Genomic DNA, 27,399 nt, shown 5'->3' on the forward strand with positions numbered 1-27,399 from the left:
CATCTGTGTGATTTTGACAAAGATCAGATCACATTTGATGGTGATTTTATGCAGAAATGTGAGAAATTCCAAAAGGTTCAGATACTTTTTCATACCACTGTATATTTATATCTGTCACTGGATGTCACTGGTCAGGGTGGGGCAGTGGTCATTAAAATCTTGCACCTGGATGGCTATGGTGCCAGTGACTGTTTTATCAGGTGCATCTGTGGTGGAAAGACAAAAATAAGATCAGGTCATTCAACATTTCCTTTGTTTTTATTTCCATTCCTCAGACAAGTTCGAGACAAACGCTTCACTCCCTCTGCTGGTGGACAACGGGTGTACACAATTATTAGTGATGGGACCAGACAACACAGTCAGGTTGAAGGTGATGTAAACTTTCTCCTTTCTTTGTCTATGTGTATTATTACTGCTGAACTAGTTATGCAGTCTGTGTTTATTCACCACTAGCTAGCCAGCAACTTACACACTAATCTTGAGTGGGTGTGCCTGGATAATTGATGATATTCCATAAGACAGTGAGTGCAGATACTTTGATTTCCACTACATTTGCTGTGGATGTTGATGGTCCCCAGATGGTGAATCCTAATCCTACTTTCAGTTAGCTGCTGAGTACACTCTTGAATGAAAATTTCAAAATAGCATAAAATATTGATAATATTTTGTGACTCTATGGACATTGCTCCAGAGTCTTTCTCAGAGCAAACTTTATGCTTTAATCTCCACTATTGGCAAAGCAGTCAGATTAATACACATTTTCAGTGTTTTATTTCATCTATCACTTTCATATTGTGGGTTATATGAGGTGAAAACCTCCGTTTCAGTCAATAGCAGGATTTCGACTTTTAAGCTTGACGTGTCATCTGAAGCTTGAGCAGACACACAGAGGAACCTCATACCTTCTGAAATGCCCAGTACTTTGGCAAAATATGTCCCATTGACCAGGAATTTAGATTCTCTGTCAGGCATCTTGTTAAGTTTGATCTCAGCCGTCTTTGGATCGATGGTTAGCCAGTTGCCAGGGTCTGAGCCCTTCACATACCTATAGCAGAAATAAGCTCTATGAGTTGTCATCATTGAATATAGAAAATGAGGCTGACATTGTAATTTTAACTGCAGAATCTTTCATGAGTATATGTTTATGTATGCAACTACCTGACATTCTCCGCTGGTTTTCCAGTGTCTTCATCTATTGCAGTGTAGCTGCCAATAACATCATTAATGTTGATGGAGTTGCCTCCCTTGGAGATGGGAAAAGCTTTGACTTTGGGGTCAAAACTAGGCCCCTCAGGCTGATTCTTCACATTGATTTTCACTGGATAAGTTTTAAATGTGGTTCCACTTTGCCATGTTGATCCTCCAGACCAACCTCCTGTACTAGAACCACCTGATCCCCCTCCGCCCCCTGCTCCACCCCCTCCTCCACCCCCTCCTCTGCCACCTGCTCCGCCACCTCCTCCCCCTATACTTATACCAGCTCCAGTACTTCCCCCAGATCCATTATATGGTGGAGCCTTGTTTCTCACAGATATTCCAAAATCAAGGTCCTTCACATCCTCATAATTCACAGCCTGTGAAATGACACACACAAACACAATGAACACAGATGGGGGTAAAAATTTGATTTGAAGGTTCGCATTACAGTTTGTTAATGGCAGATTGCTAAAACATCTTAAGGTTACAACTAAGTTTTTTCATGGTTAAAATACAAAATAAATTGTTGAGAACTGCCACCCCTCAAAACATTGTGCCATTGCATTGTGAGAATTGTCTCCTTAATGTGGTAGAAATGTTTGCTTACACTTGTGATCCTGTGAGCTATTTTGTCAAACGCAATAACTTCTGCTAGGATGGCAAATTTATCCCAGGTGAAGGGTCAGACAGAATGATTCCAAAACCTGTATGGAATGGCAACTTCTTGACATTTCTTGGACTAGGAGGATTGGTCCTACACCCATTGAACCTGGTCAGGCTCAGCCTGAAGGTATGATGTGGTGCCCCTGGTTTGGGGTTTCCCAATGGCCTGGGCCTAGTTGTGGTGACCTGAGGCAAAAAAAAAAAAAAAAAAGCAAAAACAAGCTCCTAGCAAACTAGGTTAAGGCCTGGATTATTTTATCAGAGTTACCCCATGTTAAAGGACTGTAGGGTTTTCCCAGAGTGCGGTCTTGTTATCACTGGACTTGGACAATCTTCGAGCATTCGGTGTTTCATAAGTGAGGCTGAGTCTGAAGGCAAAGCTCTTGATTTACAATTCGCTGTGAGTTCAAACCCTTACCTACGGTCATGAGCTCCGAGTGATAACTACATGAGTCAGATAAAAGTGGCTGGGCTCACCCTAAAAAATAGAATGAGGAGCTCAGACATCCAGAAGAAGGTGGTTTGGGAATCTGATGTGGATATCTCCCTGACCTCTCCCCGTGAGAATGTTCCAAGTTGGAAGAGAACGTGGGGCAGACTTTTTTAGACCTTGCTAGCACCCTAAAATCTCACCTTAAACGTGTTTCTGTTGGAGTTTCTACTTATTTTTTCCAGTCATGTCCATACCTACTGCTTATTTTCATTCGCTGTCAGGCATGATCATTGCATTTACCACATTTATCCTACAAAAGACTTTCCCACTGCTGTGTTGCTCATTTAGCATTACCTTGTCAAGCATTAAGATGCCCTCGTTGGTTTTGGGGTCCGTTTTAATGCTGAAGTACCCTGCCTCGTTGCCTTTGACGATGTCAAACACAGCTTCCCAGTTGTCTGTACCCTTCACGTCCATGTCATCTGCTTTGATTCTCATCACCTCCACACCATATTTGTTCTCCTCAATGTTGCCCACATACTGCAAGTAAAACACATCATGAGATGAAAGTAACAGGGTTCATCTCAGTGTTGTTGATTCACATTTATTTGACTTAAATGTGTGATGTGACATGAGCACATCAACATTGTCATTTGTGGAAAAGTGTAAAAAGAAAACTACCTGCTCTTTTTCCAGAGTGGGAATGTTGTCATTCACATCTCCGATCTTAATGGTCACAGTGGCAGTTTCAGTGTTTCCCCCTGGTTTGCCATTCAAGTCTTGACCTCTCACCGTCAAAGTGTACTGATCTGTTTTCTGAAAGTGGAAACTGGTTATAAATAACTTACAAAGACTGTATCACACATTGCTGTGAAATGGGACTAATGTAAGGTGTGAATTCTGAGAGATTAACTATGAACTGTATTATGTAATGTTTGCTGCATGGTTGTAGTTTGGACAGAGTAGCAATACTCCTATTTGCAGTCATTTCCAGAAATTATTGGTTTCATGGCCAACAAACTTGTCATTGTCTAGACCGGACCTTACTGTATGATTTGGTCAAATTCCCACTTTCCAAGAGGATGACAAGGCCATGTACCTTACAGCACTATCTAATGTAGGGTATGTGGGTCATACACAACTTAAGTGCTCTGCCTGACCTCACATGCACTTAGAGTTACAGTTCAGTTAGTGTTTCAGTTAGAGACACTTATATCAAACGATTTGGGACAAATCAGTGCAAAAAAAATTGGTACTGTATTTAAAGGGGATACAAAGGTGTTGTCCTGGTGAACATCCAAGACCAGACATCATCCAGCTAGGTGTCAACTGAATGAGTCTGGTGACTATTTAAAAATGGAGGTATTGCAAGATGTAAAGTACAGCAAATGCTCTACTCCGGTAAATATTTTTGAAATGATTTGAGTCATTAAGTATACTGCAATTCCTCCACACTAGATGACAATAATGATGATGATGATAAGGGTAGGAAATCATGAACTGCTGTTGGTTTGAAGTTGGGGATTTTCTTTGCAACCTTTGTGAATATTTGGAGCAAGCTTTGTTGTCAGGAATACAGTGACAGTGGCTTTAGATGGAGGTAGACAATGGTGTCTTTCAAAATACTTCAAGGAGAACCTCAGCTAGAACAAATTATACGGTAATGTAAACATGTTTGAATTCTCTGGTCACTCTATGAATATTTGGACTGCTAAAAATAAAGGTCAAATCAAATCAAATCAAATCAAATCAAATCAAATAAATACTCCTGAGCAGCATAACAAGCCCTGAAAACAACATTGACACATATAATGTATGTTACTATAATGTTATGGTGAACATGTTAGCAAATGCTTTTCTTTTAACACACACACGAAACACTTCAACATTGTTTTGGAGCTGTGTTTCCATTTATTTATTTTTTTCTATCATTTTAGCTCTGGTTTGATCTCCCCTAACTCCTGACAGTAATATCTGGCTTTTGCTCCTAAATGCTCCGGTATTTCACCAGCTAATTCCTACCTCTGTTACTGTGGGAGTTAGTGCTAGACACGGAGCATACAGTGGGTGTATCAGAGCTTTTTTTTTTGCCCTTTCCTTCTGCCTGCTACAACTGGAAACAAGATCCAGATATGAAACAGCAGATATGCAGTCTAGAATACCAAAACAATGAAAGAAGCTAAAAAGTTCTGTAAAGCTTTGTGAAGTTTCAAACTGGGTGATGTTTTTCTGTGGGCTCATCAAAGAAACACCTTTTGATTTACACATAGGCATTTGATTGATTCTAATGTTACGTAAAAATATTACTTTGAGCAGCTGATAGAATGTATAGGTCATCATGTTGTGATGGGAGAATTATCAGTAATAACAGGCATGATGGCAAGAATACACAGAAGTACACTATCTAAAGAGAAGGACTCCCCAGTGTTAAAAACTTGCACCTTCTTAACTGAATGTGATTGTTGATTGGATTAAGGGACACTGATCAGCTGCTGGAGTGAAAAATCTCTGTGGAATTTGTATTAGACCTGTAGATGTGTTGGTGTAGTCCATACCTCTCTGTCAAGGGCAGAATTTTTTACATAGATGGTCCCATTCCTGGTCATGTAGAACATGTCATCAGGCGGATTCTGATTTACGATGGAATAAACGATTTGAGAGTTCTCATTCCCCGGTTCATCAGCATCAGTTGCAGTTATTTTCATAACTGAAGTCCCTGTAAATAATAACCTTTAATTAAGCAGCCATCATACTTAAATATGTCCTGTGTATAGTTCAGTTGTAAACAAACAACAAGCATCCAGTGTGCTACAGAAATTAGCTAATGATTACAGAGTAATTGACATTTGGTGTATGATTTTCCTTTTCATCTGCCCGACATAACACCTTTTCAACAACTGATTATATTATTGTCTGGCATATTATTGTCAGTAACACAGATATGATTTTAATGTCTCTGTCTGACCATAGTCCTGTCTTTTCATTTGCATTAAAACAACACCCTGCTTCAGAACACTTTAAAAACACTTGAGGCAGAACTGAATTAATTTAGTCTATCAGTTGACAACCCTTGAGTGATATGGGATGCAGTCAAAGGTCAGAAATAAAACAATATCCTTTACATCAAATCATAATTAAGTTAGAAATCATTTGATTGAGTTTCTGGAAACTGAAATCAGTTTTATCATAATTCATTGTTCATCACACTAAGCAAAATCAGTACATGAACAGTGCCCAACTGCCTTTTTGCACTTAAGGATGAGTGTTCATCAAACAAACATCTCAGCAACTGGGACCAAAGAAGTGAGTTTAATTTCTGATATCATAAAGATTAATAGCACTTTTCAACTACTTATTCAAAAGTTGTTCAAGTCAGAGGTGTTCACCATTACATTTATCTAAGCTGACCCCAGAGACCATGCATTCATTAGAGGTGCCTGTCACTCTAGAAGGAAGGAAACAAACAATGAACAAGGGCAGATTACCAGGCTTCAATGGATTACCTTGAGAATTATACATTTTATTTCAGGCTTTTACTGTTAAATATCCTTGATCTTGCCATTAGTAAAGGTTCCTTTTCGGGTAGTTCAAATATTGCTGTTATTTCGGTTTTGCAAAAAAGGGACAAGCCTCCAACTGGCTACTCCTCTTAAAGGTCTTTCAGTCTCCTGAACTGCAAAGTCAAAATTTATGCTAAGGTCTTAGCCACTTGGTTGAAGCACTATATGCCTTGTCTGGTCCACCACGGCAACTGAGTTTATCAAATCCGTACTAGCATCTGATAATGTCAGTCGCTAACTTAATGTAATAGGTTCAGCCTCAATGTCAGAAAACCACAGTACCATCTTTCACTAGATGCCAAAGAAGACATTTGACTGGTGCTATTTATGAGCTCTTCTCCAACAGAGAAGAAAGAGCAGATGGGGTCACTTCTGTGATTATGTTACTGTATAGCAACCCTTTCACAGTAGTCATCACAAGTAATATTTGCTCATCTAGATTCTCAGTTTCCAGATCGTCTCTTCAGGGCTGCCCCTTATCTCCACTTTACTTTGTCTTTCTGTGGAGCCTGCCGCTCAGGCAGAACGACAATCGGAGGTTCTCAGTCCAGTCACCACACATGACACACCACATCACTTTTCCTTGAGTAACACTAAATGTAAACATAAGAGATGAACAAAAAGGAAAAGCTTCCAGATACAAACCCCAAGGTTTTAATTCATTTTAATTTATTATGTAATCAAGCCAATTAGAATTATCCTATCAGAGAAACACTAACCTGCAGCACTGTGCTCATTCACCTCCCCGGGCTCGATGGTTCCAAAGACTGGAGAGTTGTCGTTGGCATCTAAAACCTGGAACCGTATATCGATGTTTTCCTCTGCCAGTCTGCCATCTCTGTACCTAGCAACACCTGACAGCTGAAACAGAAAGCTCAAATGTTATGGTCTGTCTTAGTAGGTGCATTTGCAAACATGAATACCCTGTGACAGTGTAGCAGATGACTGCCAAATGCCTCATTATTAATTATCAATAGCAGCAATTACTTAATCTTAGCAAGGGAAAAATGACTTCAAAGTCAAAAAGTATAATAAGACAGAAACAGTCATGTACCACTCACATTGTACATAGAGATGGACTCCCTGTCAAGCAATTGGGTCACACGAATGACGCCAGTTTCAGGATTAACTACAAACACATTGAAGGGATACTGGTTTGCACCCACGCCTTGTAGAGAGTAGAGAACATTCCCTGTGCCATCATCTTTATCTGAATGAATCTGAAACACAGAGAAGGAGAGCTGATTCAGTTAAATACAGTCTAATTCATATTCATTTCAGCACAGCAGAAGGAAATGACCCAAGATATTTGCACTAGAAAATCAAGAGCAACTATTTGGAAAGTTTGAAAACAATTTATTTCATAAGGGGAGAAAAAACAAAAACTTTTAACTATGATTTGTTGTTGAACACTAATCATTATACAGTACAGCGCTGATCCTCAAGCATTTGTCTCTGCAACTCTCTCAACCTCTGTCTATATGATCCACTTTATTTTCACGATGCACATTTTTTGGTGTGTGGGTGTTTTTCTTTTGGCTGTTTTTTTTCTGTTTATGTAAAATAAATTGTTACAGTCTCTTTTAAAGATGTATAAAGACATTTTTAGAATGTCAAGCTTTGCTTTGCAAGCTTTGCGTGTGTGTGTGTGTGTGTGTGTGTGTGTGTGTGTGTGTGTGTGTGTGTATGTATGTAAATCAAGACTGGCTTCCAAAAAAACACGTATCAAGATGACATTGGACTGCTTTTTCTTTTGTGGTTATCAGCTAAAAGTCCCTTTTACAGCTTTTTGTTCAGTCCAGTCAGTGAGAGTAAAAATTACCAGGTCGGATCAAAGACAAAGAGCGGTGACTCACCTTGGCAACAGATTCCTCTCCTGTGTAGTCAACATTTTCTTCCAGTGGTTTCTTTAGGGGAATCCAGACAGCTTTCACCACAGCAGCAGCCTGGAGGTATAATAAAAATAGATGTACTTACTTCACAATGAACTGCACGTGAAAGATGAATCTCAGTTTGACACGTGTAAAGTCAGATGCATATCACTTAAGGTTAGATGATCAGATTTCTCAGCACAGGAAAAAATGGTATAAGAAATGAAAATAAAATGTGCATTTTGGGAGTAACCTTGGGCACTGTCAACAACGTCTTTCTAGAATCGTAGACAACTGTCCTGAATGAATGTGTGCTGCCCTGTCACTGAAAGGAGGGTGGCACAACAGCTCAGACTCACAGCAGGAACACCCCGAGTTTTCTATGTGGAGTTAGAGCATTTAAGTTAGTGTGGGAAAATCCTGCCTTCTCAGTGTGTCATAACCCTGCAGCTGAGTCAAAGTCTGTTGACTCAGTCTGCTGACTTTACTGTAGGCTCAGTAGACTGAGTCTGTATTTAATAACCTCAGACCAAAGCACTGTCTTAGCTCATAAGCTCCTATTATATGATCATTTGCTACTTTTATTTTAATTTATTTTAAATCTGACTGTTGTTGTTGTTTTGGTCCTTCATTGCTGTCATAAGATGAGGAGGGAGAGAAAATACTGACAGGTTATATGTTCCAAACTCACTGTTGATACCTTGTATTAAAAATGAAACCACAAAACAGAAAACATAAATATTCTCACTAGAGTCTTTATTTTTCCTATCCAAATAAATCCTTTGTTTATCCTTGCTCTAACGATTCTCTTTAAATAGATGTCTATGTATTTAATAGATGTCTTGTTCATGAAATTTCATATAACATAAGTAAATGAAATACCAGCTTGGCAGTGACAAAGTTAGTTCTGTTTCCCCACTGCCTCCATAGAATGACACCTAAAATTATATCATTATTGTAATGAAATCGCTATCAAGAGTGTCACTGTGTGAGAAAGCTAAGGATAAAAAGGACTGTTTAATTGCAGTTACTGTCACGATTCGGCTCCGGTGTCTCTGTTCTCTCCTGAACTAACGGTTTTTCTTTCCTCCCTCTCTGTCAGCAGGTGGAGCTCGAGAGAGAGACGGGTCTGATCGCTCCAGGTGCGAGTTTATTAGACACACCTGCGCCTCATCGGCTCATCAACCGGCTTCTTAAGCCAGCTCCAGTTTGATTCCTGTGCCAGACTATTCTCTATGCTCCAGCCATACGAGTTCTGCGCCTGTTGCTATCTCTTGTCTCTCTCTCGAGCCTCCAGTGATTGTGATTTTTGCTGTCAGCCTCTAGTGAGTTTGCTCCTAGACACTTTGAGTTTGATAGCTGATTTTGTCTTTCTAGTGAGTTTGCTCCTAGACACTTTTATTTTCCATCTCCTGAGTGAGTTTTTCACCCTTGTGGTGTTTTTGTGTTTTTTCCTAAGTTGGTACTTTTTCCCGCTGTGGTGTTTTTTGATTTTTATTTTTTGTAGGACTTCCCTGTTGAGGTGATTTTGTGTTTTTCCAATAAACTCCCTTGTAACGACTCTGCATCTGGGTCCAGACTCTCCCTGTTCACACGTGACAGTTACTGGGACTTCCTGATGTGCAGATGGTGCCGACATAAAAGCTGTAAAGCCAGTCAGTCATGTCAGGTACCTATGACAGTGTGATTGGCAGAGAGCTAAAGGTTGTTCCTGCCAGTGGGACTTAATCTTTATGTCTCGTTAGTCTGAGCGAGAGGCTGGTTCACAGCTAACACCAAAATTCACTGTTCATTGATTAATGGCCAGCAATCCAGGTAACCAGGTCTCGTTGTCTTCTTACTGAGGGCTGACACATTTGTTGTCAGAATTAAAAATTTTGACACATGATTATACTCTACCACTCAAACTTTTATTTCAGTGACAATAACAGTACTTGCCACTTTGGCTTTTTGAGAAGCATGAGCCATTCTGAGGCCTCGTGTAAGGATTTGAGACACTGCAAAAGATCATGAAGTGTCTTAATGATTTCAATGCATTTTTTTTATTATCAATAAGTACACTGACCACGTAATCACTGATATGACATGAGCAAGATGTCATTGAGTTCCAGCAAAATATAACACAGTACAAGGAAGGTGTACAATTCATGTCCAAGTGCACAGTATCAGACTCTAATTAGGTGAAATGATCCTGCATCTTCAACTATTCTTAAAAATATTTTTAAGGGGAAGATTCACTGGTGCCGTGTGGGTCTTCGCTTTTTCTAGACTGATGATTTAACATTAGTCCAAGTCTTTATGTAGAGAAGCTCACATCAGACAATAGCAAGTTGTTGGATGAGAAATGATGCCATGTCTCTGTCTCACAACACAGGCCACATCTGTGTTGTCATGGCAGCTGGCTACAGTAATTGTTCGGGCAAACATGAACAATGTAATTAGCCTATGATGTCAGGGAGTAAACACATTTAAGCTCAATGTTTCATCAGGAAAGTATGATTTGGACAGATTTTAAATCTGGTTGACAATAGTATTTTTGAAATGATGATTTAAAAGCTGATGCAATTGGAACAAATGAATTTAAAAGAAGCCTAAATAACAAGCAGTCCCCCCTCATTGTGCCAGAACTGAGCTAACTTTACAGCTAAAGAAAAAATTCAGTCCATAACATCAGAAAATGCACAGCAGAGAGAGGAAACTCCTTCTGCACTCACCAAAAGCAGTAGCAACACAAACTCGGGCGGAGAGACCCGAATCATGACTGCAGAAAAGTCGCAGTGTCCGGAACAAGTGAGCAGATGGAGTCCTTAGAGCACCAATGCAAGTTCCTGACAGACTGTGAGCTGATGGAGGTGAGGAGGAGGTTTATGAAAGAGGAGGAGTGCACCACCACGCAGACACACACCTCATCAATGTGTAAGGTATTGCTCGAAAGGCTCACTCGCTCAAGTACAAGGATGGAGCGAGGTTCACCAATTTGTGAAACACGATAATATAAAGGAGATTAATACATGGTCTCAGGAACACTTTCTTAACCTGTTATTTTAAACACAGTTTAAATCATGTTTGCAGATGATTGCTTCTGTTTTTACGAATTGTTTAATGCTTGTGCTTGCTTTGAAAAGTAAGCATATGCATATAGGAAAAGTTCTGTAAACAGCAATCAGCTGGAAAGAGGGACTCAAACAATGGCTCATTTATCCAAACAAAGTGTTTAATGCACTCCATATGCATTGTGAGCACCCTACCTGTTCAGCTGGCACATTTCACCTTCAACTAGACAAAGTTCAGCTATGACCAGAAATGTTTTGCACACCACTGAAGCTTTTTCTCTGCTGTCAAATGGAAAAAAACATCCTGGTACTTTCTTCCAAAGTGAACTGTCCAACAGAAATCAGCAGAAGAAATGTTAATAATTGTTGTAGCTATATGAGCTATGGATGAAAACTACCACAACATAAACAACTAAAGACACACTGGATGGAACATTAGTTTAGTCTTTGAATTAGTTTGAATATTACTTGTGTTTTTTGTCTGTATGTTTTTATGTTTTTTTGTCTGAATGTAGCTCCTGTTTCCTGACTGCAGTACCAGAAATGATGGGAACAGTTCTTGAAGTCATCCATTTTGAAAAAGAAGTGTTTGAACAAAACAAAACAACCGAACACGACTAAGAATCTGGAGCAACTCCAGCAGCTCCGAGACTGTTCATCCTCAGTAGTGCTTTGAGCTAAATGCCAGAATCAGACCAGCAGCACATAATTCCATTTGGAATCTCCAGTAACCGTACGATGGCAGCTGCAATTAAGAGAAACTCTGGATCTGGCTTTGTCTGCACAGCCTCCGCTGTAGACATCAAGGGTTACAGGAGGCCAATTGTGGCTGATGACAGCATTTTTTCTAACACCATTCCCTGTGATGACCATGGCAGTATCCTGTGTATGCAGAGCATTCTAGGAAAGGACCAGAGCAGTGTGGTTGGTGTCAGGGGTCGTTCCCCTGGCTTGCCCAGAAAGGACAAGGTGCTTGACCTCCAGGGATGCCAAATGGGAGCTGGCAGAGTTGGCACAGGGTACGGAGTGTTTCCTCACCTGCTGTGTAGACCTCAGGTCACCAGGCAATCTGCTAGCACAAGCCAATTGATCCTTGGATCTTTTAGCTACCCTGCATCAGCTAGACATTTCCTTTATAAATTGTTTTGTTTTGATTAATTTGAAGACCCTGTAATTCGCATACAAAGCTCTTAATGGCATAGCACCTTCTTCCATTTCAGACCTTTTTAACTCCTTATCAACCAGTGAGAACCCTTCGGTCCTCTGATGACGGTAATTGAACACTTCCTGAAGTAGCCTGCAAAACAAGTGGGGAAAATGCATACACGACGATACAATATGGAATGTATTATAAAGTTAAAAGTGTCCTTGTAAATAGTGTTGTTGTAAATAAACAAACATTCTATTTACATTCAGTGTTTCTTACCAAAACACATTGTGTGCATCACTGGGGTCTCACAAACATGGATGCAATGAGAGCATTCTATTGAGATATGACACAAAACAATCACACTGAATAAACAGCAAGTGGTGCAGAATATGATACATCCACAGTGGTGAATGTGTTCCACCAAACACTGTCTAAAACATTTCTTGAAGATGGATGCATTATGGGTAAAACCACCCAAATGTATGATGATCACATGTTAAAAAAGAAAAGTTAGGTGGTGTGGTGTGGTCAGTTTGGAGAAAAACACTGCTGCTTTCAGCTTGCTGAATCCATGAGTAAACTGAACATGGTGAACAAACAATAACCTACATTTCATCTCTTTAATGTGACGTGATGGTGAAAAGATTTCAGTCAGTCTCGTTCAGCCCTAATGCCTGATGAGGGTGGAGTGCTTCTATTCAGCGTGCTCAGGGTAAAATCAGGTTCTACAGGAAACTGCTTTCTGTTATTCTGAAGCACCAGCTTGAGCACACACATACACACACACACACACACACACACACACACAAACATGTACAGTAATGTTGATTTGATGCACAACCCAGATTCCAAAAAAGTAAAACACAATCTGTTTTTGACACACAATAGTCAGCAGAAAACAGTGCAAAAACAATATATTTAATGTTTTACCTCACTGATTTAATTGATTTTGTAAATATTTGGTTATTATAAATTTGAGGACAGCAAGATGTTTCAAGCGAGTTGGAACAGGAGCAACAAAAGACTGGGAAAGAACCAAAAACACCTGTCCGGTAAACAAGTTCACTGGTAGCAGATGATAATGACTGAGTATGACAGTAGCATACTCGAAAGGCTCACTCGCTCAAGTACAAGGATGGAGCGAGGTTCACCAATCTGTGAAACACGATAATATAAAGGAGATTAATACATGGTCTCAGGAACACTTTGTTAACCTGTTATTTTAAACACAGTTTAAGTCATGTTTGCAAATGATTGCTTCTGTTTTTATTTCCATTTTACACAGAGTCCCAACTTCATTTAAAACTTTGGTTGAACTTTCCAAGGAGTTCATTGAAATATCATTACATCTCACCAAAGTAGAAAAAAAAAAAAAAATCACATCACATAAACACATCATCTGGGTCATAATTAACTGATCATAATTAATTTTTCAATGGGTGACGTGAAACTCACCAGTCATGTTTATCACCATTGTCTTACTGTCTCGCAGAGACTGCTTTACATTTACAGTAGCTAATAGCGCTGAATGTGTGTTATGTCCCCCTGCCATGCAGCTGGCAGTCCTATTAGCTGACTTTACCCAAACTGGGAGTTGACTGAACATTGCTGAACCGCGACTGAACAAAGCCTTCCAGAGAAGCAATAAATCACATAAAAGACAATAAAACATAATCAAGGTCTTAAGGCTTTTTGACCAGATCTTAGTGGATCTGGTCAACCCCCTAGGAGGAGTATATTAAAGTACAAAACATGTTCCTATTGCCAGTAGGTGTTGCTATAACTAAATATTGGCAAATACATGTGTTCAAGCCAGGACTATAATCAATCAAACATTTTGAGTCTGTGGCAGATTTTACCATGTACAGTCAAGTTACAAACCACTTCATCTTTTGCGGAAAAACTCGGATATTTGACACTGTTTGACCCAAACTCAAAACCGTTAACACTTTTTCATCCTTGAGGTGTTCTATTTACTGTATGTTGGCCAAGTTTTGAGGTGGAAAAAAAAAACAAACACAAAAAGTAAAATTGGTTGACTTCCTCTTGGGTTAGGTTGGGCACCAAGAAACTTTTTTCAAGTCCTGGGATGTTACATATTCATCCCAAATGTGCAATTAGATGAAATTTACCATGAGGACAAGTGTTAAAAATTTTTAGGGAGCACTATCAAGCCACGGGAACGTTTGATGAAAACCCACAATTTCCACACCAAAGCATCATCAAGTTCTGAAGGCTTTTCTGACCACATTTGAAGTGAATCTGGCCAACCTGCCAAGCGGGGTACATCAAAGTACAGAAACTGTCATTTCCTCCCGGTAGTAGATGGTGAAATGACTATGACATCACCGGCTACAGGTATGATGGCGGTGTGTGAGTCCTGCTTCCCACCCTCTCAAAACTACAGGAGAGCATCTCCGGTCTGCGGGCCGACCTCAAGGAGAGGGACAAGATCTTCCTGGACTTCTCATCCTGGCACTGGACAACAGGTTCGACATCTTGAGCCTGCAGGATTTCCGTCCCGTCGGTGCCCGGTCCAGCTCGCCGCCAGGACCTGTCCACCCAGCTGTCCGTGGCTCTCACCAGTCCAGGAAGTGCGATCCGCCCGTCCGGCATGGTCTGTCCCCCTAAGCTCGGCCCGGAGCAACCACGTCGCGACCCCAGCAGGCTCCATCTCGCCCCCGCTGCACCTCCAGGGAGCCAGTGATGCAGCGCACTCCCCCCTCGGTGCTGGTGGTGGGGACCTCCATGGTTAGGCACATGGCAGTGCTCGGCGGCCAGACCATCTGCCACCCTGGAGCCTGCATCACGGAGGTTGCATCTGCCGCTCTTCAGCTGTGTGCGCAGCACAGCCCGGCCTCCACACTGGTCCTGGAGGCCGGCATCAATGACGTGAAAAACCAGCAGTCTGAGGTCCTGAAGAAGGACTTCGTGTCGCTGATCGACCACCTGTTGGACACGGGGAAGCACCTAATTATCTCCGGCCCGCTTCCCCCACCACGCTACGGTGACGTCATCACCAGCCGGCTTCGCCAGCTGCACCTGTGGCTGAAGGGATACTGCCTGACTAAAAGTATCCCGTATGTGGACAATTTTATAGCGTTTTTAAACAGGCCTTGCCTTTTTAAACGGGACAATCTCCACCCCAACCAGGAGGGTTCACGGCTTTTATCAGTCAACATTGATCTCAATGTGCGGTCCTGCACTTCAGCCACCTTCTGACTAAATGGTACGACTCACGCACACGGGCCCTCTGCCCCACACTCACCCGCACCCTCACCCACCACATGTTTCACCCACACCATCCACACCTGTAGCAGAACTGGTCCGTAGCTGACCCTCTTCTCCCCTCTTTGCCTTTCTCAGGAGAAGTGTAGTGATAAAACAATCAGACTTTTAAGAGTTATTGACCATCTGGAAGGTTCACAGGAAGGTGTGAACCCAGGCAGAGACAGGATGTCTGGTTTAGAGACATCTTCTCACACTCTTTCGGGACAACAAGAGTCACTGATAACACTTTTACTTCTAATTTACATCTGGTCAAGACGTTCTAATGGAGGTGCTAACTCTTTCTTGATAGCCCATGGGAGTTAAGGACAATAAAACTGCCTGGATGGACAAATGCCATGTCTCAAAGGAATCTTCAAACCAGATAATGCTGATGGGTTGTAAATTAGACATTCCTGAAGCAAACTGTTCTGTATGTCTGTGTGCCTTTTTGCTTAACCTACCAAATTAACCAAATCTCAATGTTTGATTTAACCGTAGATGTTATTACATTGCTAAGCTCGTGATCTGTACAATAACAATGCTTTCCTGGTGTTTCTAACTTACAGAATGACGAAACTGTGAATTTAACTATTTCAAAGGTTTTCTCTGAATTTCTGCCATGTAACCATACCGCCATCTAGAGGTTCATAGCGGTTAGGTTGAATGTGCTTAGCGGGAGACATTTATTAATAAGTAACCATAATAGCGATAATCATTTCGGCAAATATAGTCTGCCCTTCTTTATTCCTTCATCATATTAAAGTCGTTATACCCTTAGTCATCATGTTTATTAGGATTAGTATTAGAAAATGTTACCATGTCCATTGTTTAATGTTGTCGTTATTCATAAGAACTGTCTAATGCATGTAGTGAACACGCATGTTGCTGTTGAAGTGCCATTGAAAATTGATCCTTTAAAATATATTCGATTTACGATAGTGAGAAGCAGATGAGCCCTCGTATGAATCATTAATTAATTCCCGCTCTGTGAAATGAAATCACGTTGCGCGTCTGCGAACCATCCCACATGCGTGACGTCCTATCGATTAGACACGCCCTGGAGCGATGATAAAGTTAGCCAGTTTGTGTTTTAGTTTTTCTTTCTTCGTGTTAAGTTCTTTGTCTTTAGTTTTCAAGTATTTTTCCGCTCCGTCGTTTTCTCAGTCTTTTTGTTGCTGCTCACAACTACACAGAGTGGCCTGATATAATTCTGCAGAAAACGCACTTTTCTAATCTTCGTGAAACTTTCATTTTTGCTCGCCACGCCAAGCCGCATAATTCCTATTTTTGTTGTTACAGCGTAGTCACGTAATAATAATTTTGAAGACATTTTCGACCGGCCATCGAAGAGTTTCTCAATGTTATTATTAGTAATCAAAAGCCTTGCCAAACGGCCAACAACTAACTGACTGCACCGAAGACCTGTAGCCTACTGCTGACCCGCTGGTCCGGGTTAAATAACCATCGGAAGCCATTCCTCATCTGTAACCGACACCGAAGACCCTCAGCTCCCGAGACATCCCTGTCCAACACCGGCTCTCAACAGTGTTTCGCTTGATTCGTCCGGCAGACCGCTGTGCAGATCAGAGTGACGGACGACGACGCGGAGCCTCTTCGTGTCAGTTCGGGGCAGACATCTAGGAACGTCGCTGACAAAGTAGGCATACTTAAGCGGTTTTGAATAAGAGTTGGTCCGCGAGGTTGAGATATTGTCAATTTGTTTAAATTCTCTAAATCGTTCATTCAACAAATTAACTTCATATTCGCGTCCCCCTTTCCCCTCTAAAAACCTACTTCTCACTATCGCCAAACTCATTTTACCATTCTCTTGCCGTAAGTTCCTCTGTGCAGCGTTTGTGTTAATTCATCTCATCCATATAATCTTTTGCATTATCCATGATTCATATTCATTTCATTATTGTGTTTAATAAATAATCTTTTACATACAAGTCGTTGTCATACGGTGTCCTGTTGAACTGGATATAAGCAATCGCTGTACTGAGAGTTTACGCCTTAGATTATCAGACTGATCTACTGTTGGTTCATTCGTTCACTACATCAGCATTACCAGATATGATATACAAAATCCTTCTTAGCTGAGGAAGGTTGGTGCCCTTGGTCTTATTAACGAATGCAACATTAATTTAGAGGTAATTCCCCTACACACCTTTACATCAGTAACCTCCTCTCAGCCACCAAAAACTCAGGACATTCACTCCATTAGAACCGTCACTTCACACAGACAGTTAAAACCCAGGAATGTTTTTAGACCCAGCACTGTTCTTAACATTCCTTTAAAACACCATGATAAGCGCATGTTCAGCACAGATGTCAAATTAGCTGTGCTGAATGTGCGCTCTCTTTTAAACAAATCTTTTATCATAAACGATTTAATTTTGGACAAAAAGCTAGATGGTATTCTCCTTACAGAGACATGGCTTGGCACCGATGCACCTGTTGTTCTCACTGAATTAAGCAACTGAAAAGACACTGCAGGAGTGCTGAAAGGAAATGGAGAAAATCAAAACTAACAGTCCACTATGAAGTTTTATATCAACACCTCAAAACTTACAATAGCACGATTTTTTAGCCTCTGTGAGTCACTTTGTGTTGCTTTTTAAGTATGAAAAGTGCCATATAAATAAATAAAGTTTGAAGTTTTGAAGTTAAAAAAAAATACAAAAAAATATTCATATGTAAGACACAGAAACATTGTGGAGAAGGGAGTGTCTGTATAGCTGTGCTGCAGTGCTTTATGCCAAGCCAAATCCATAGCAGTAGAGGTGTGGAACAAGGTAAAGTCACTAGATAGGTCAGCTGGGATTGTTTGGACTGTCAGTATACCATTGTTATTATTCCATTTTATTGCTAACATTTAATTTACTTCTACTTAAAAGGATGTTTTTCCTTGCCACTGTTGCCAAGTGCTTGCTCATGAGGGAACTGTTGGGTCTCTGTAGTTTGGTCTGTACCAGCTCTATATGGAAAGTGTCCATGTCCAAGCTGTAATGTTGCCTTTTACCCCAAATCTTTGGGAGGGCACTGTTAGAAGGAGGCCTGGAATTTATTTTCTAGAATTCCATTGTCAAATTTAAAGAAAGGAGCACAGGGAACTTGCCCCTTTTCCATTAGCTTTCTTGCATCAGTTGAGTCCCACAAGCATCCCATCACCACCTGGACCAGGCCAGAGGAACAATCTTATTGGCATCACAGAAAATGTTCTTTGTTGTCCTGACAATCTGTCATTCATTGACCTTCTTGGTCTCCTGCATCATCACTTTGCGTTGGGAGGGGGCTGTGCTCTTTGAGATCCAGAGATACCACCCATCTGGGACAGAGGTCCTGCCCCCTGCAGCAGCTGCCCTCCGCTGTTTATTGGTCCTCTGACTACCAGTACACTCTGAGATCCTGAAAGCCCTCCTCGCTGTAGAGTGTCCCCCTGCCCGAGGCAGGTCTGGCTCCCTTTCAGCACTTTCATTGACCCTGCAGGAACCTTGCCCTCCACGACCAGAGAAGTTGTCAGTGTTGATCATGTTGGCACCAGCCCCCTGGAGTCCACTCATCTCCACCAATACCATCCCAGGGCCCTGGGCTTGTCCACTGTCCACATCACTCTCTGTTCCTGTACAAGCAAACCTTGGGCAGGTCCAGGTCCTGAGTGCCGTTAACCAGTACCATGGTGGCTGGTGCCTCAGCCAGCAGCACGGTGTTCTGAACCTGTGGCTCGACTACATAGTTAATTGGCTGCAGCACAGGGGTGGTGGTGTAGTAGACAGGGTGCTGCTGTTGTTGTAGCAGGAGCATCTGGCCTTGATTTACCATCCCTTTATTCATTGTGGTCATCCCTTGTCTTACAGTTACCGCATTTTCCTTCACCATCTGAGAATGCTCAGATGTCTCTCTGATCACAGTCTGCTGTGTTTTAGGCACAGTCGGCTGCAACTGGGGTGGTGGGGGCAGCTGTTGGGCAGTCACCACACTTGATACTGAGCTCTGAGTGTTGACTGATGCAGTTGGTAGAGGAGTGAATGTATGTTTTACTTCAACTGGGGTCTTCTTGCCTCCACACACCTCTGCCAGGGTCCTGAACTGTGGCCCGAGGACATCGAGGAACTGCAGGTCATTGTCAGACTCCAGAAGGCTGCAGCAGCCCACTGAGCTACCAGTGGAGCCCTGGCCCTCGTAGTCATAAACCAGAAGACCATCCTTCACTCCAAGATTCTTGTTTCCACTGGACATTTTCTGTTGAAAGAAAATAAGGAAATCATCAACAGTTACCTTTTTTTCTTTCCTTTTTGCATTTGTGATGCAAAAATGAATGCACTGTTCTCACCCAAACTAAACAAAATTCTCAAATTAGAAATAAAATGATTAGTATGTAGAAATACGAAAGGTATGTGCATGTTCACGTACTGTAACATCACAGCCTAATTAGTTATTCTGGTGTAAAACAATGGTGGTGCTTAAGAGCACATTCTCATAAGCAGTCAGTATGTCCATTAACACAAAGTGAGTTAGTGAGCTCAAATGGCTCTTAAAGTTCTGAAGAGTAAAGGTCAAACTAAACTTTTGTTTTAATTGAAAAGTACAGAGCTGTTGCAGCAAAGAAATTTGCGATTGGGCATTTCCAGCTATGCCTCTTTCATTCAGTTTGATTTGTTTTTTCCAGCATTCCAAGATCATCACAATAAATAAGTCCTGGACTGCAAAAGCCTGATGTGGGTTACAGAAAGTAAAAACTCGAAATATGTCAGTGATTCCTCACCTGAGAATAGTACTGTCCCAGGAAATGGTCTGGCAGAGCCATTCCGTCATAAAGTCCTCCACCTCCTCTTGACTCTCTGGCTTCAAACCCAGAGTAAAGGCCATTAATCATCCCCCATGTCCCTTCTCCGTGGCCACTTGAAAAAACATCTGGATACATGCCCCCATTCATCCCATCCATGGAAGCAACAGATTTCTTGAAATCCAAACCTGCCATTGGTGCCATTGCTGAAAAATTGTTAGCCATGCCCATATCCATCATCACATCTCCATCCTTTTGTGTTTGTATGTTCAGTAGTGGCACCTCCTATCACAGGCCAGTGATCCAAATGTTAGAACAGAGTCAACAGTCATCATCTGAATAGCAAGTGTCCAGTATGTATTGCAACATTTCTGCCCTCAACAGTAGTGGTCATGTTAATATAAATATGTTGGTCTTACCGTGTTCTCTCCCAGGCCCTCAGTGCGATAGTTAATGAGGTGTGATTTGGTGTCGAAAGGCATCTCAGTAAAGCCCCCTGGCAGACCCCCAGCCCCCCCACATTGGCAGAAGAGCAGCAACAGAGGAATGACTGTAAAAACAACAACAAAGTTTAAGTCTAATCTAATGACTCCAGAGTGTGATGTAGGAACTGCATTGCTGGTGTGGTCCTGCCAAAAAAGAGGTGCAGTTTCAGTTTACTTGGCACACATATAATGTGGTTATATCTTCTCTTGTAACAGGCCACCATATGGTTCTTTTTTAGCAACACTAGGTCATTCTATAACCACTCTGCTGTATGTTTCATATTGTAATTTTTATTTATATTATATTGTATTTTGTGAGTTGTCTGACAGTCTGGCTATGAGTATGTTGTCAGATTTGGTGACTGCCACCTGCTGGTCAGAACAAAACTGAGGCCATGAGAAACTGTTATTGGATTCATTTTCCCACCACACCTATTGCTTCCTTGTGGATGGTGGAGCATTTAAAATCACCTGAAAACTTGTTTTCTCACTTATTTTCATAATCAATGTCTTACTGAAACACTGTTTTTCGTGCCAAAGTTAACAACAGTTGTGGTCATTTCAGAGAAAAGACGTATCACCTGGTTTCGTCTTGGTTTTGATTTATTTGCTCTGGCCTTATCTTTTGTTTTGACTGGACTTAACCTCAATTCAGCCTGTCTAGGGATTAAATTGAGTCATGCCAACATGTCAGGTCTTTGATCACATGAGTTTTCACGAGAATGAACACCACATCATACTCACGTAGTAAGAGCAGCAGGCCCAGGAATAGCACTCTGATGCCTGCAGGTCCCAAAAATGCGCCTTTGCTGGTCTGACCATTGCTGCCTAGTTTCCCACACAGAACTCCATCCTCACAGGTACAAACTCGAACCTTCACTTTCTGTGGTTCTGGACAGGCATGGCCCTGCTGGTCCTTCACCAAAAATTCCACCTCATAGACATCAGGCCACATCGACTCCTGGGCCTTCAGGATAGCTGCAGTGTCTACCAATAATAAGAAAATATAGAAAAATGAAATATATGAGAAGTGAAGAAAATCACATTCTATCTTAAAAGGTTCCACACATTCTGGTAGTCCACTGGTCCATACCAACCATTCTAGTTAGAAAAATCTTAGTGCTAGTTTTAAGGTCAAAACTTGTTATTAACCCTGTTTTTCGTGACACGTAAAGCAATTCATAGAATTAAAAAAACAAACAAACAAAAAAACCCTCTTCACTTTGGCAGCCCAAGGAAAAAAACAGAGCCATTTCTAACTTTATATATATCTTTCTATTTATATATCTGTCTACCATTACTTTAAAATTATTGATAGTTTTCTCCTCACCATTGAGATGCTCCACCTTCCATTTGCCTTTAGTGCCCTCTGGGACAATTTTCAAAGTCAAACGGAGGTCCATTAGGGAATAAATCTTCATCTTTAGCGTTCACAATAACAGAATCATCCGTGACACACATGGTCTGGATGTCACTGGTCAGGGTGGGGCAGTGGTCATTAAAATCTTGCACCTGGATGGCTATGGTGCCGGTGACTGTTTTAGCAGGCATGTCTGTGTTGGGAAAACAGAAATAAGAACAGATCATTAAACATTTCCTTTGTTTTTACACAGTTCTTCAGGGACAAGTTCATAGACAAACGTTAAAGTGTGCTGAACTGTCGTGACCTGAGCTTATGCTGCTGTTGCTTCTGTTTAAGGGTTAAATAGATAATGGTATACGGTTCAGTGAAGGTCTAATATACTTAAAATTTAACCACGGTATCTTGGAGACTTCAAGTCATGGTGATGATGAATCTAATTACAACAGTAGAATTATTAAGGAGTAAGTTAGATAAGTACGGTAAGGATGATTAATTAGTTGCCACTGAAAACCTACACATTTTTATCCATGTTGGTTCTTAAATATAGGCCAGAATGTTTCTTTCTAATTTAGTGACACCTTGTACAACTTGGCCTCAGCCAAACACCTTTACCTACATTGTTATGATGAGCCATGGCATTGTTCTCCATAGAGCTAAATATAGCTCATGGCTGCTAGGATGGATTGAAGGCGACGTGATATCTGGGAGGGAAATTACTTGAGCTTAATGAAGTACATAACTCATTGCTCACATGCTGCCTACTATATAGCACACTCTCTCAATGTGCGAGGACAGTTTAGAGGGCACTACACACACTTGTAGAGGGTAATAGTTCATTTTCTCGCTGGCTCTCCTCTGAGACCTTTTTCCAGCTTGACCCAGATTTGAGGGGAAATTATGACTCAATCATTACTTTTAATGGTTGTTCAATCACTTTAAATGATAATGGATTTTGTATTTCCTGTGTGTCAAATGTTTTCTTGGGCTAACTTCTCATTGTTAAAGATTCTACTTACATAGTATTTAACACACGGTATGATGAGATATATAATAATGCAGTATATAACAATATACAAGTCAGCAGTAGTAGAAGAGGTACTCAGATCTTTACTTAAGTACCGATACTATCTTTGCTTTTGAAATACTGCATAAGTGAACCAGCGAAATGGTACCTATGGTCATGTGAAGTATCAAAAATCATATTGGTCCCTGTGACTGACTGATACTGATGTATCAATATGTAAGCAGTATCTTACTGGTGTAGTTGGAGGTGGAGTCAGTTTTGTGTGTAGTTTTGCCACTTATATATATACACAGTAATGTTTAGACCACTTATTGTGAATTCACAATAAATTATTGGATAAGTTTTGCATGACTTTCACAGTAAGTATTACAGCAATATACTGTAAAATGTACTTACAGCAATTTGCTGTAATTTCACATCTGTGAAAATCCCCCCCCCCCCCCCCCCCCACACACACACACACCCACCAACACACAACTCTGAGGTAAAGTCAATGTTAGCCCAATGGCATATTTATTTACAAATAAAGGTTATTCAACATAAATGCCAAGAAATTCAAGAATTCAAGAAATTCAACTTCCTAGTCCTTGTCAAACTTTTCAAAGCCATCTTAAAATGCTGAGAAATTGCGCAGAAACTTGCAATTCAACTACCCAGCTGTGTCACAATAACAGTAAGAGGATGGGAATGAGGCCTACATGGCAAGGGAAGAGAGGAAGGGAGAGAGCGATGAAGGGATGTCGTGAAGGGGTCAGACGCTCCTCTCAGTCTCACACATTCCAATCCACACGCAACAGCGTTGTACAAAAATCTTGTAGTGCAAAGTTGTCTTCAAAAAAAGCACTCAAAACTGAGCCTGACAACTTCTGCAGCAAAAAAAACTATGATGCCCACTCAAAGTCTATCAGTTTCCTCAAAAGGGGTTCTTGGTCTTTGAGCCTCTTTCAGGAATGATGCCCAAGAAGCAAGTAGAGATAGTTTCAGTTTTAAATAGACTTATGTATTGCAGGCAGCATTTATCAAGGTGTTCATCTGTGCCTTTTCCCATATCACACCCTAACAGATTTATAATCCAAACTTGTTGGATCTTCCTCTCACCATAAAATTATTTTTAGCCATTTTTAGCCAGGTTTGTCTGATCCAGGTTGTGGTAAATAGCAAACACTAACGTTAGCTAGCTAGCGTTAGCTAGCCTATATCAGACCACATGGGCAAACGCTACAGCTAGCTAACGCTAGCTAGTTAGCTAATAGTGTTAATATTTGGTAATGGTGTTACTGGCAGCCTTTCGCTAGGTAGCTACCGTTCGCCAATTACTTCTACATACAGTACTCGAGGCCTTGTCACATCTCCAGTAGCTAGCTCAGCTAGCAATCACTATTAGCAAATGGTGTGAGAGGACATTCAACTGTTTCAGGCACTTGCTAACAAAATATGAACTGTGTCATGCAATAACGTTCATTTGAAAGTAAATATTATTATCATTTAAAATAACATGGGTGTACTGCAAACAGAGGTTATGCATGCAGCTCACCTTCTCCATTCAGCCCAGAAGAGAAGGGAAATTACATCTTCAGGTTCAGTGCCGAGTTCTGTTACATGATGTGATTTACTCAGGAATATTTGAATACAATATTTCACTGTAATAATACTGCTGAATGCTGTGAAATCCTTGCATTTTTTTTACTGTGTTGCTGTGATATTACAGACCTTGTTGTGATATAACAGGGTTTTTTTGATTGCAGGATTTTACTGTAAAATAACAGTTTAATGCTGTAAAATCCAAGCATACTGTAGTTTTTACAGGTATTCATTGGGATATTACAAGGGAACTTAATTACAACAAGTTACTGTAAAATAATACTGTTAATTATTGTGAAATGCTGGTAATTTATTACAGTGCATCTCTGAAAAGTCACAAGATTGTGAGATGATTAATGGAAAAGGGAAAACTTGCTGTATGTATTTTTGCTTAGAGATGGAAGTGCGAACAACTGAGACATCTGAGACAAGGTAGATAATGCCAAAAAATGTTGGGAACCACTGGTTTAATCTTTAACAATGCATTGTATAATGTTTTTGTATGTAAAAGCTTAGAAAAGTAGCCAACATAAGTAGATTGTTAAAAGTAGATTTCTCTCTGAAATGTCTGGCAGAAGTACTAAGTAACATAAAATTGCAATAAAATAGAATTTAAGTACCTCAAAATTGCTCTTAAGTACAATACTTGTCTAAATCTATGTAGTTACTTCCCATCAATGCGAATCAGTGTGTTACAGCCTCAGACAATGCTTCTATTCCTATTTTTTTGGGGCAGGTATTGTAAATCATTTTCCAAGCTTCCCAGGGCTCCAAATGCTCCGAAATCCCTTTGACAAAGGCGTTTGTAGCATCAAAGGCATCTCTGACAAAATAAACCCACAAAGAATGTTTTATCAGAGCACCAAAGAGGGTTAGTGTAGTTTTTCATAGGGTTAACCGTTTCCAAATGGTTGGGATAGTAGATTGGAAGTGAAGGGCGTGCTCCTGGGCGAGAGAGGGGAGAGTGGATGAGAGAGCGGCCCTAATGCGGCATCTCATTACAACCTCTGTCAGGATCCCTCTATTCTACCATCAGCTCCCGTTAACTTGGTAAGAGCCCAACTGTCGTTTCGAGTGAGTGTGCCGCCAAGGAGGCATTTACAAATAAATGAAAAATGTCACATTTGATTTTACTCCTCTCGGACTGCGGCGCCTCAGCTTTGTCACAAACTGTCTTTGTTGTTCTGGTCTCTCGCAGGTCCCGCTCCCGGTCGCCGTGGATAGGTTCTGGCAGGTTCAGGCCCTCTGCGTCTCTCCCAGGGTAAGCCCGCAGACAATGACCTTCCCTTAATGTTGTTGAAACACTGATTCCTCCTTTTTTCCCCCTTGTTCTGCTTCTCTCATCCTTGTCCTTGAATGGCATGCGAGCAAGCAGGAAGTTGGAGCTGGTTTGCGATGACGGGGAAATAAAGAGCTGGTAAAATGGCGTGGCATGTCGTTTAGGGAGAGTCAGCATGGTATCGTCTTTAACCCTTGGCTTTGTGGTTCGCCTGGGATGCCCTCGCTCTTGCTGCCGCCGCCACAAAGGCAGCGAATTAAAGACACACGACACCTTTTTGATCTCGTATGTTTGCTGGGGTTATTTTATTCTGTAATTTTGCGAAGAGATGCTGCTGTGCTTTTTAGTGTTTCGGGATTGAAATCTTTGGATATTTCTGCATTTTCTTTGCGGCGCTGTATGATGGCTTTTTATAATTACTCTCAGATATTATTCCTACGCAGAAGAATTTCTATTCATATGCACCTGTATTGCCAATAATATGGTTTACCGTCATTATAACTGTGAAAGCGTTAATGAATTTAAAGCTTTAAGGTTTCATTTTTGATCCATGAAATGCGAAAATGCTCCGCTGAAGACTTCGAAAAATATTCCGTTAAACTAAAGGCAGTAGCCTTTTTGTACCAATAGATTCATCCGACAAATATTATAGGACTTTAAATCTGTACACAATGTTTACCTTCTGTAGGTCATTCAAACTACTAAAAATGTGTCATCTTCCTTTTATCACAGTCATTCATTTTACTGTGCAATTCATTGCTCTGATTTGTGAAGCCATTTTAGACTGTGCCTTACAGTATTCTCGTTTTTTATCGGTTTGTACCTACCAAACAATTTTCTAATCGCTTTAAGGCATGTTTAATCTCATAGAGCGAATTCCAGTGCTGTAACAAGGATTTAACTTCAGCTCCATGACACTAACTGTAATATCATTTTAGAAACATGCCAGTGAGGTGCATTTGTGTGTGTTTCACTTAAATACAAACCTATATATATCCCATAATACCTGCTACAGCTTTCAGTCTCTCACATAACAGATCCTCAGCATGCTAAATGCACCCGCACCATATTGACATCAAACACTGGCACTTCTTTCAGCTCTATTGTCAGATGTAGTCTATATGTTATTGTGTGGCGTTTAAGTGGCATGTTACAAAGATCCAGCAGCTTGCACCATGTCGACCCTGCTGAAGCAGCCAAATACTTCTTTTGAGGTTGAAAATCATCGCAAGAAATGTCTTTTTGATTAAGGATTGCCTTCCATCAGCCCACCAATGCAGCTGCTTCAAAGAAAAAACCTGCACACTACAAGCACATTAGATTTGTCATCCCATCCTGACAGAATCATATCCTGAAAATTTGACTTGAAAGTGTGTATGCATGTATGCTTTCATAAGTTGGTACAAGACTGTGCTTTTACCCACTTCTAACAATTCTCACACCTCTTTGAACAATTATTGGAAAACAAGTGTGTTGTAGATAAAATGCTTTTACTCACCTGCTGCTGCCCTTGACCATCTCAGCACATCAACTGGTGTATGCTCCATAAGGGCACTCAGTGAGGCACCATTTGTAGCTTGTAGCGTTTTTTTATGGAGTACAAATACCCCATGCAGGCTTTTGGAATGGGTTGTTAAGCCTCTTCAGTAACACTTTAAAGAGTGTGTGTAGTGGGTGGGATGTT

The 27,399-nt window shown here is 40.9% G+C and overlaps 2 protein-coding genes and 1 pseudogene across 4 annotated transcripts in view; 1 reads left to right on the forward strand and 2 right to left on the reverse strand.

Moving 5' to 3' along the window:
• Positions 1-114: 114 nt before the first annotated feature.
• Positions 115-10,483, reverse strand: LOC143317870 (desmoglein-2.1-like). Its single transcript, XM_076725773.1, has 10 exons — positions 10,439-10,483; positions 7,710-7,799; positions 6,915-7,073; positions 6,573-6,714; positions 4,849-5,009; positions 2,975-3,109; positions 2,648-2,833; positions 1,159-1,574; positions 903-1,045; positions 115-206 (listed from the first exon to the last, which is right to left on the reverse strand). Exons 1-10 carry the CDS (start codon positions 10,481-10,483, stop codon positions 115-117), a joined length of 1,569 nt encoding a protein of 522 aa, XP_076581888.1.
• Positions 10,484-18,323: 7,840 nt separating this feature from the next.
• Positions 18,324-27,313, reverse strand: LOC143315791 (desmoglein-2.1-like; annotated as a pseudogene). Its single transcript, XR_013076185.1, has 6 exons — positions 27,214-27,313; positions 21,799-22,021; positions 21,213-21,455; positions 20,403-20,533; positions 19,963-20,268; positions 18,324-19,439 (listed from the first exon to the last, which is right to left on the reverse strand). The product of XR_013076185.1 is annotated as a desmoglein-2.1-like (transcript).
• Positions 25,396-27,399, forward strand: part of naaladl2 (N-acetylated alpha-linked acidic dipeptidase like 2) — a 518,168-nt gene continuing 516,164 nt past the window's right edge. Inside the window, exons 1-2 of one of the 2 annotated variants that reach the window (XM_076723158.1) lie at positions 25,396-25,486; positions 25,635-25,697. The gene's annotated coding sequence lies outside the window, so the exon portion shown is untranslated. Of the gene's footprint in view, positions 25,487-25,622; positions 25,698-27,399 lie in introns of those variants that run through there. The other variant, XM_076723166.1, reaches the window with a different exon arrangement.

This window comes from Chaetodon auriga, chromosome 3 (assembly GCF_051107435.1).
Source record: "Chaetodon auriga isolate fChaAug3 chromosome 3, fChaAug3.hap1, whole genome shotgun sequence".
Taxonomy (NCBI): domain Eukaryota; kingdom Metazoa; phylum Chordata; class Actinopteri; order Chaetodontiformes; family Chaetodontidae; genus Chaetodon; species Chaetodon auriga.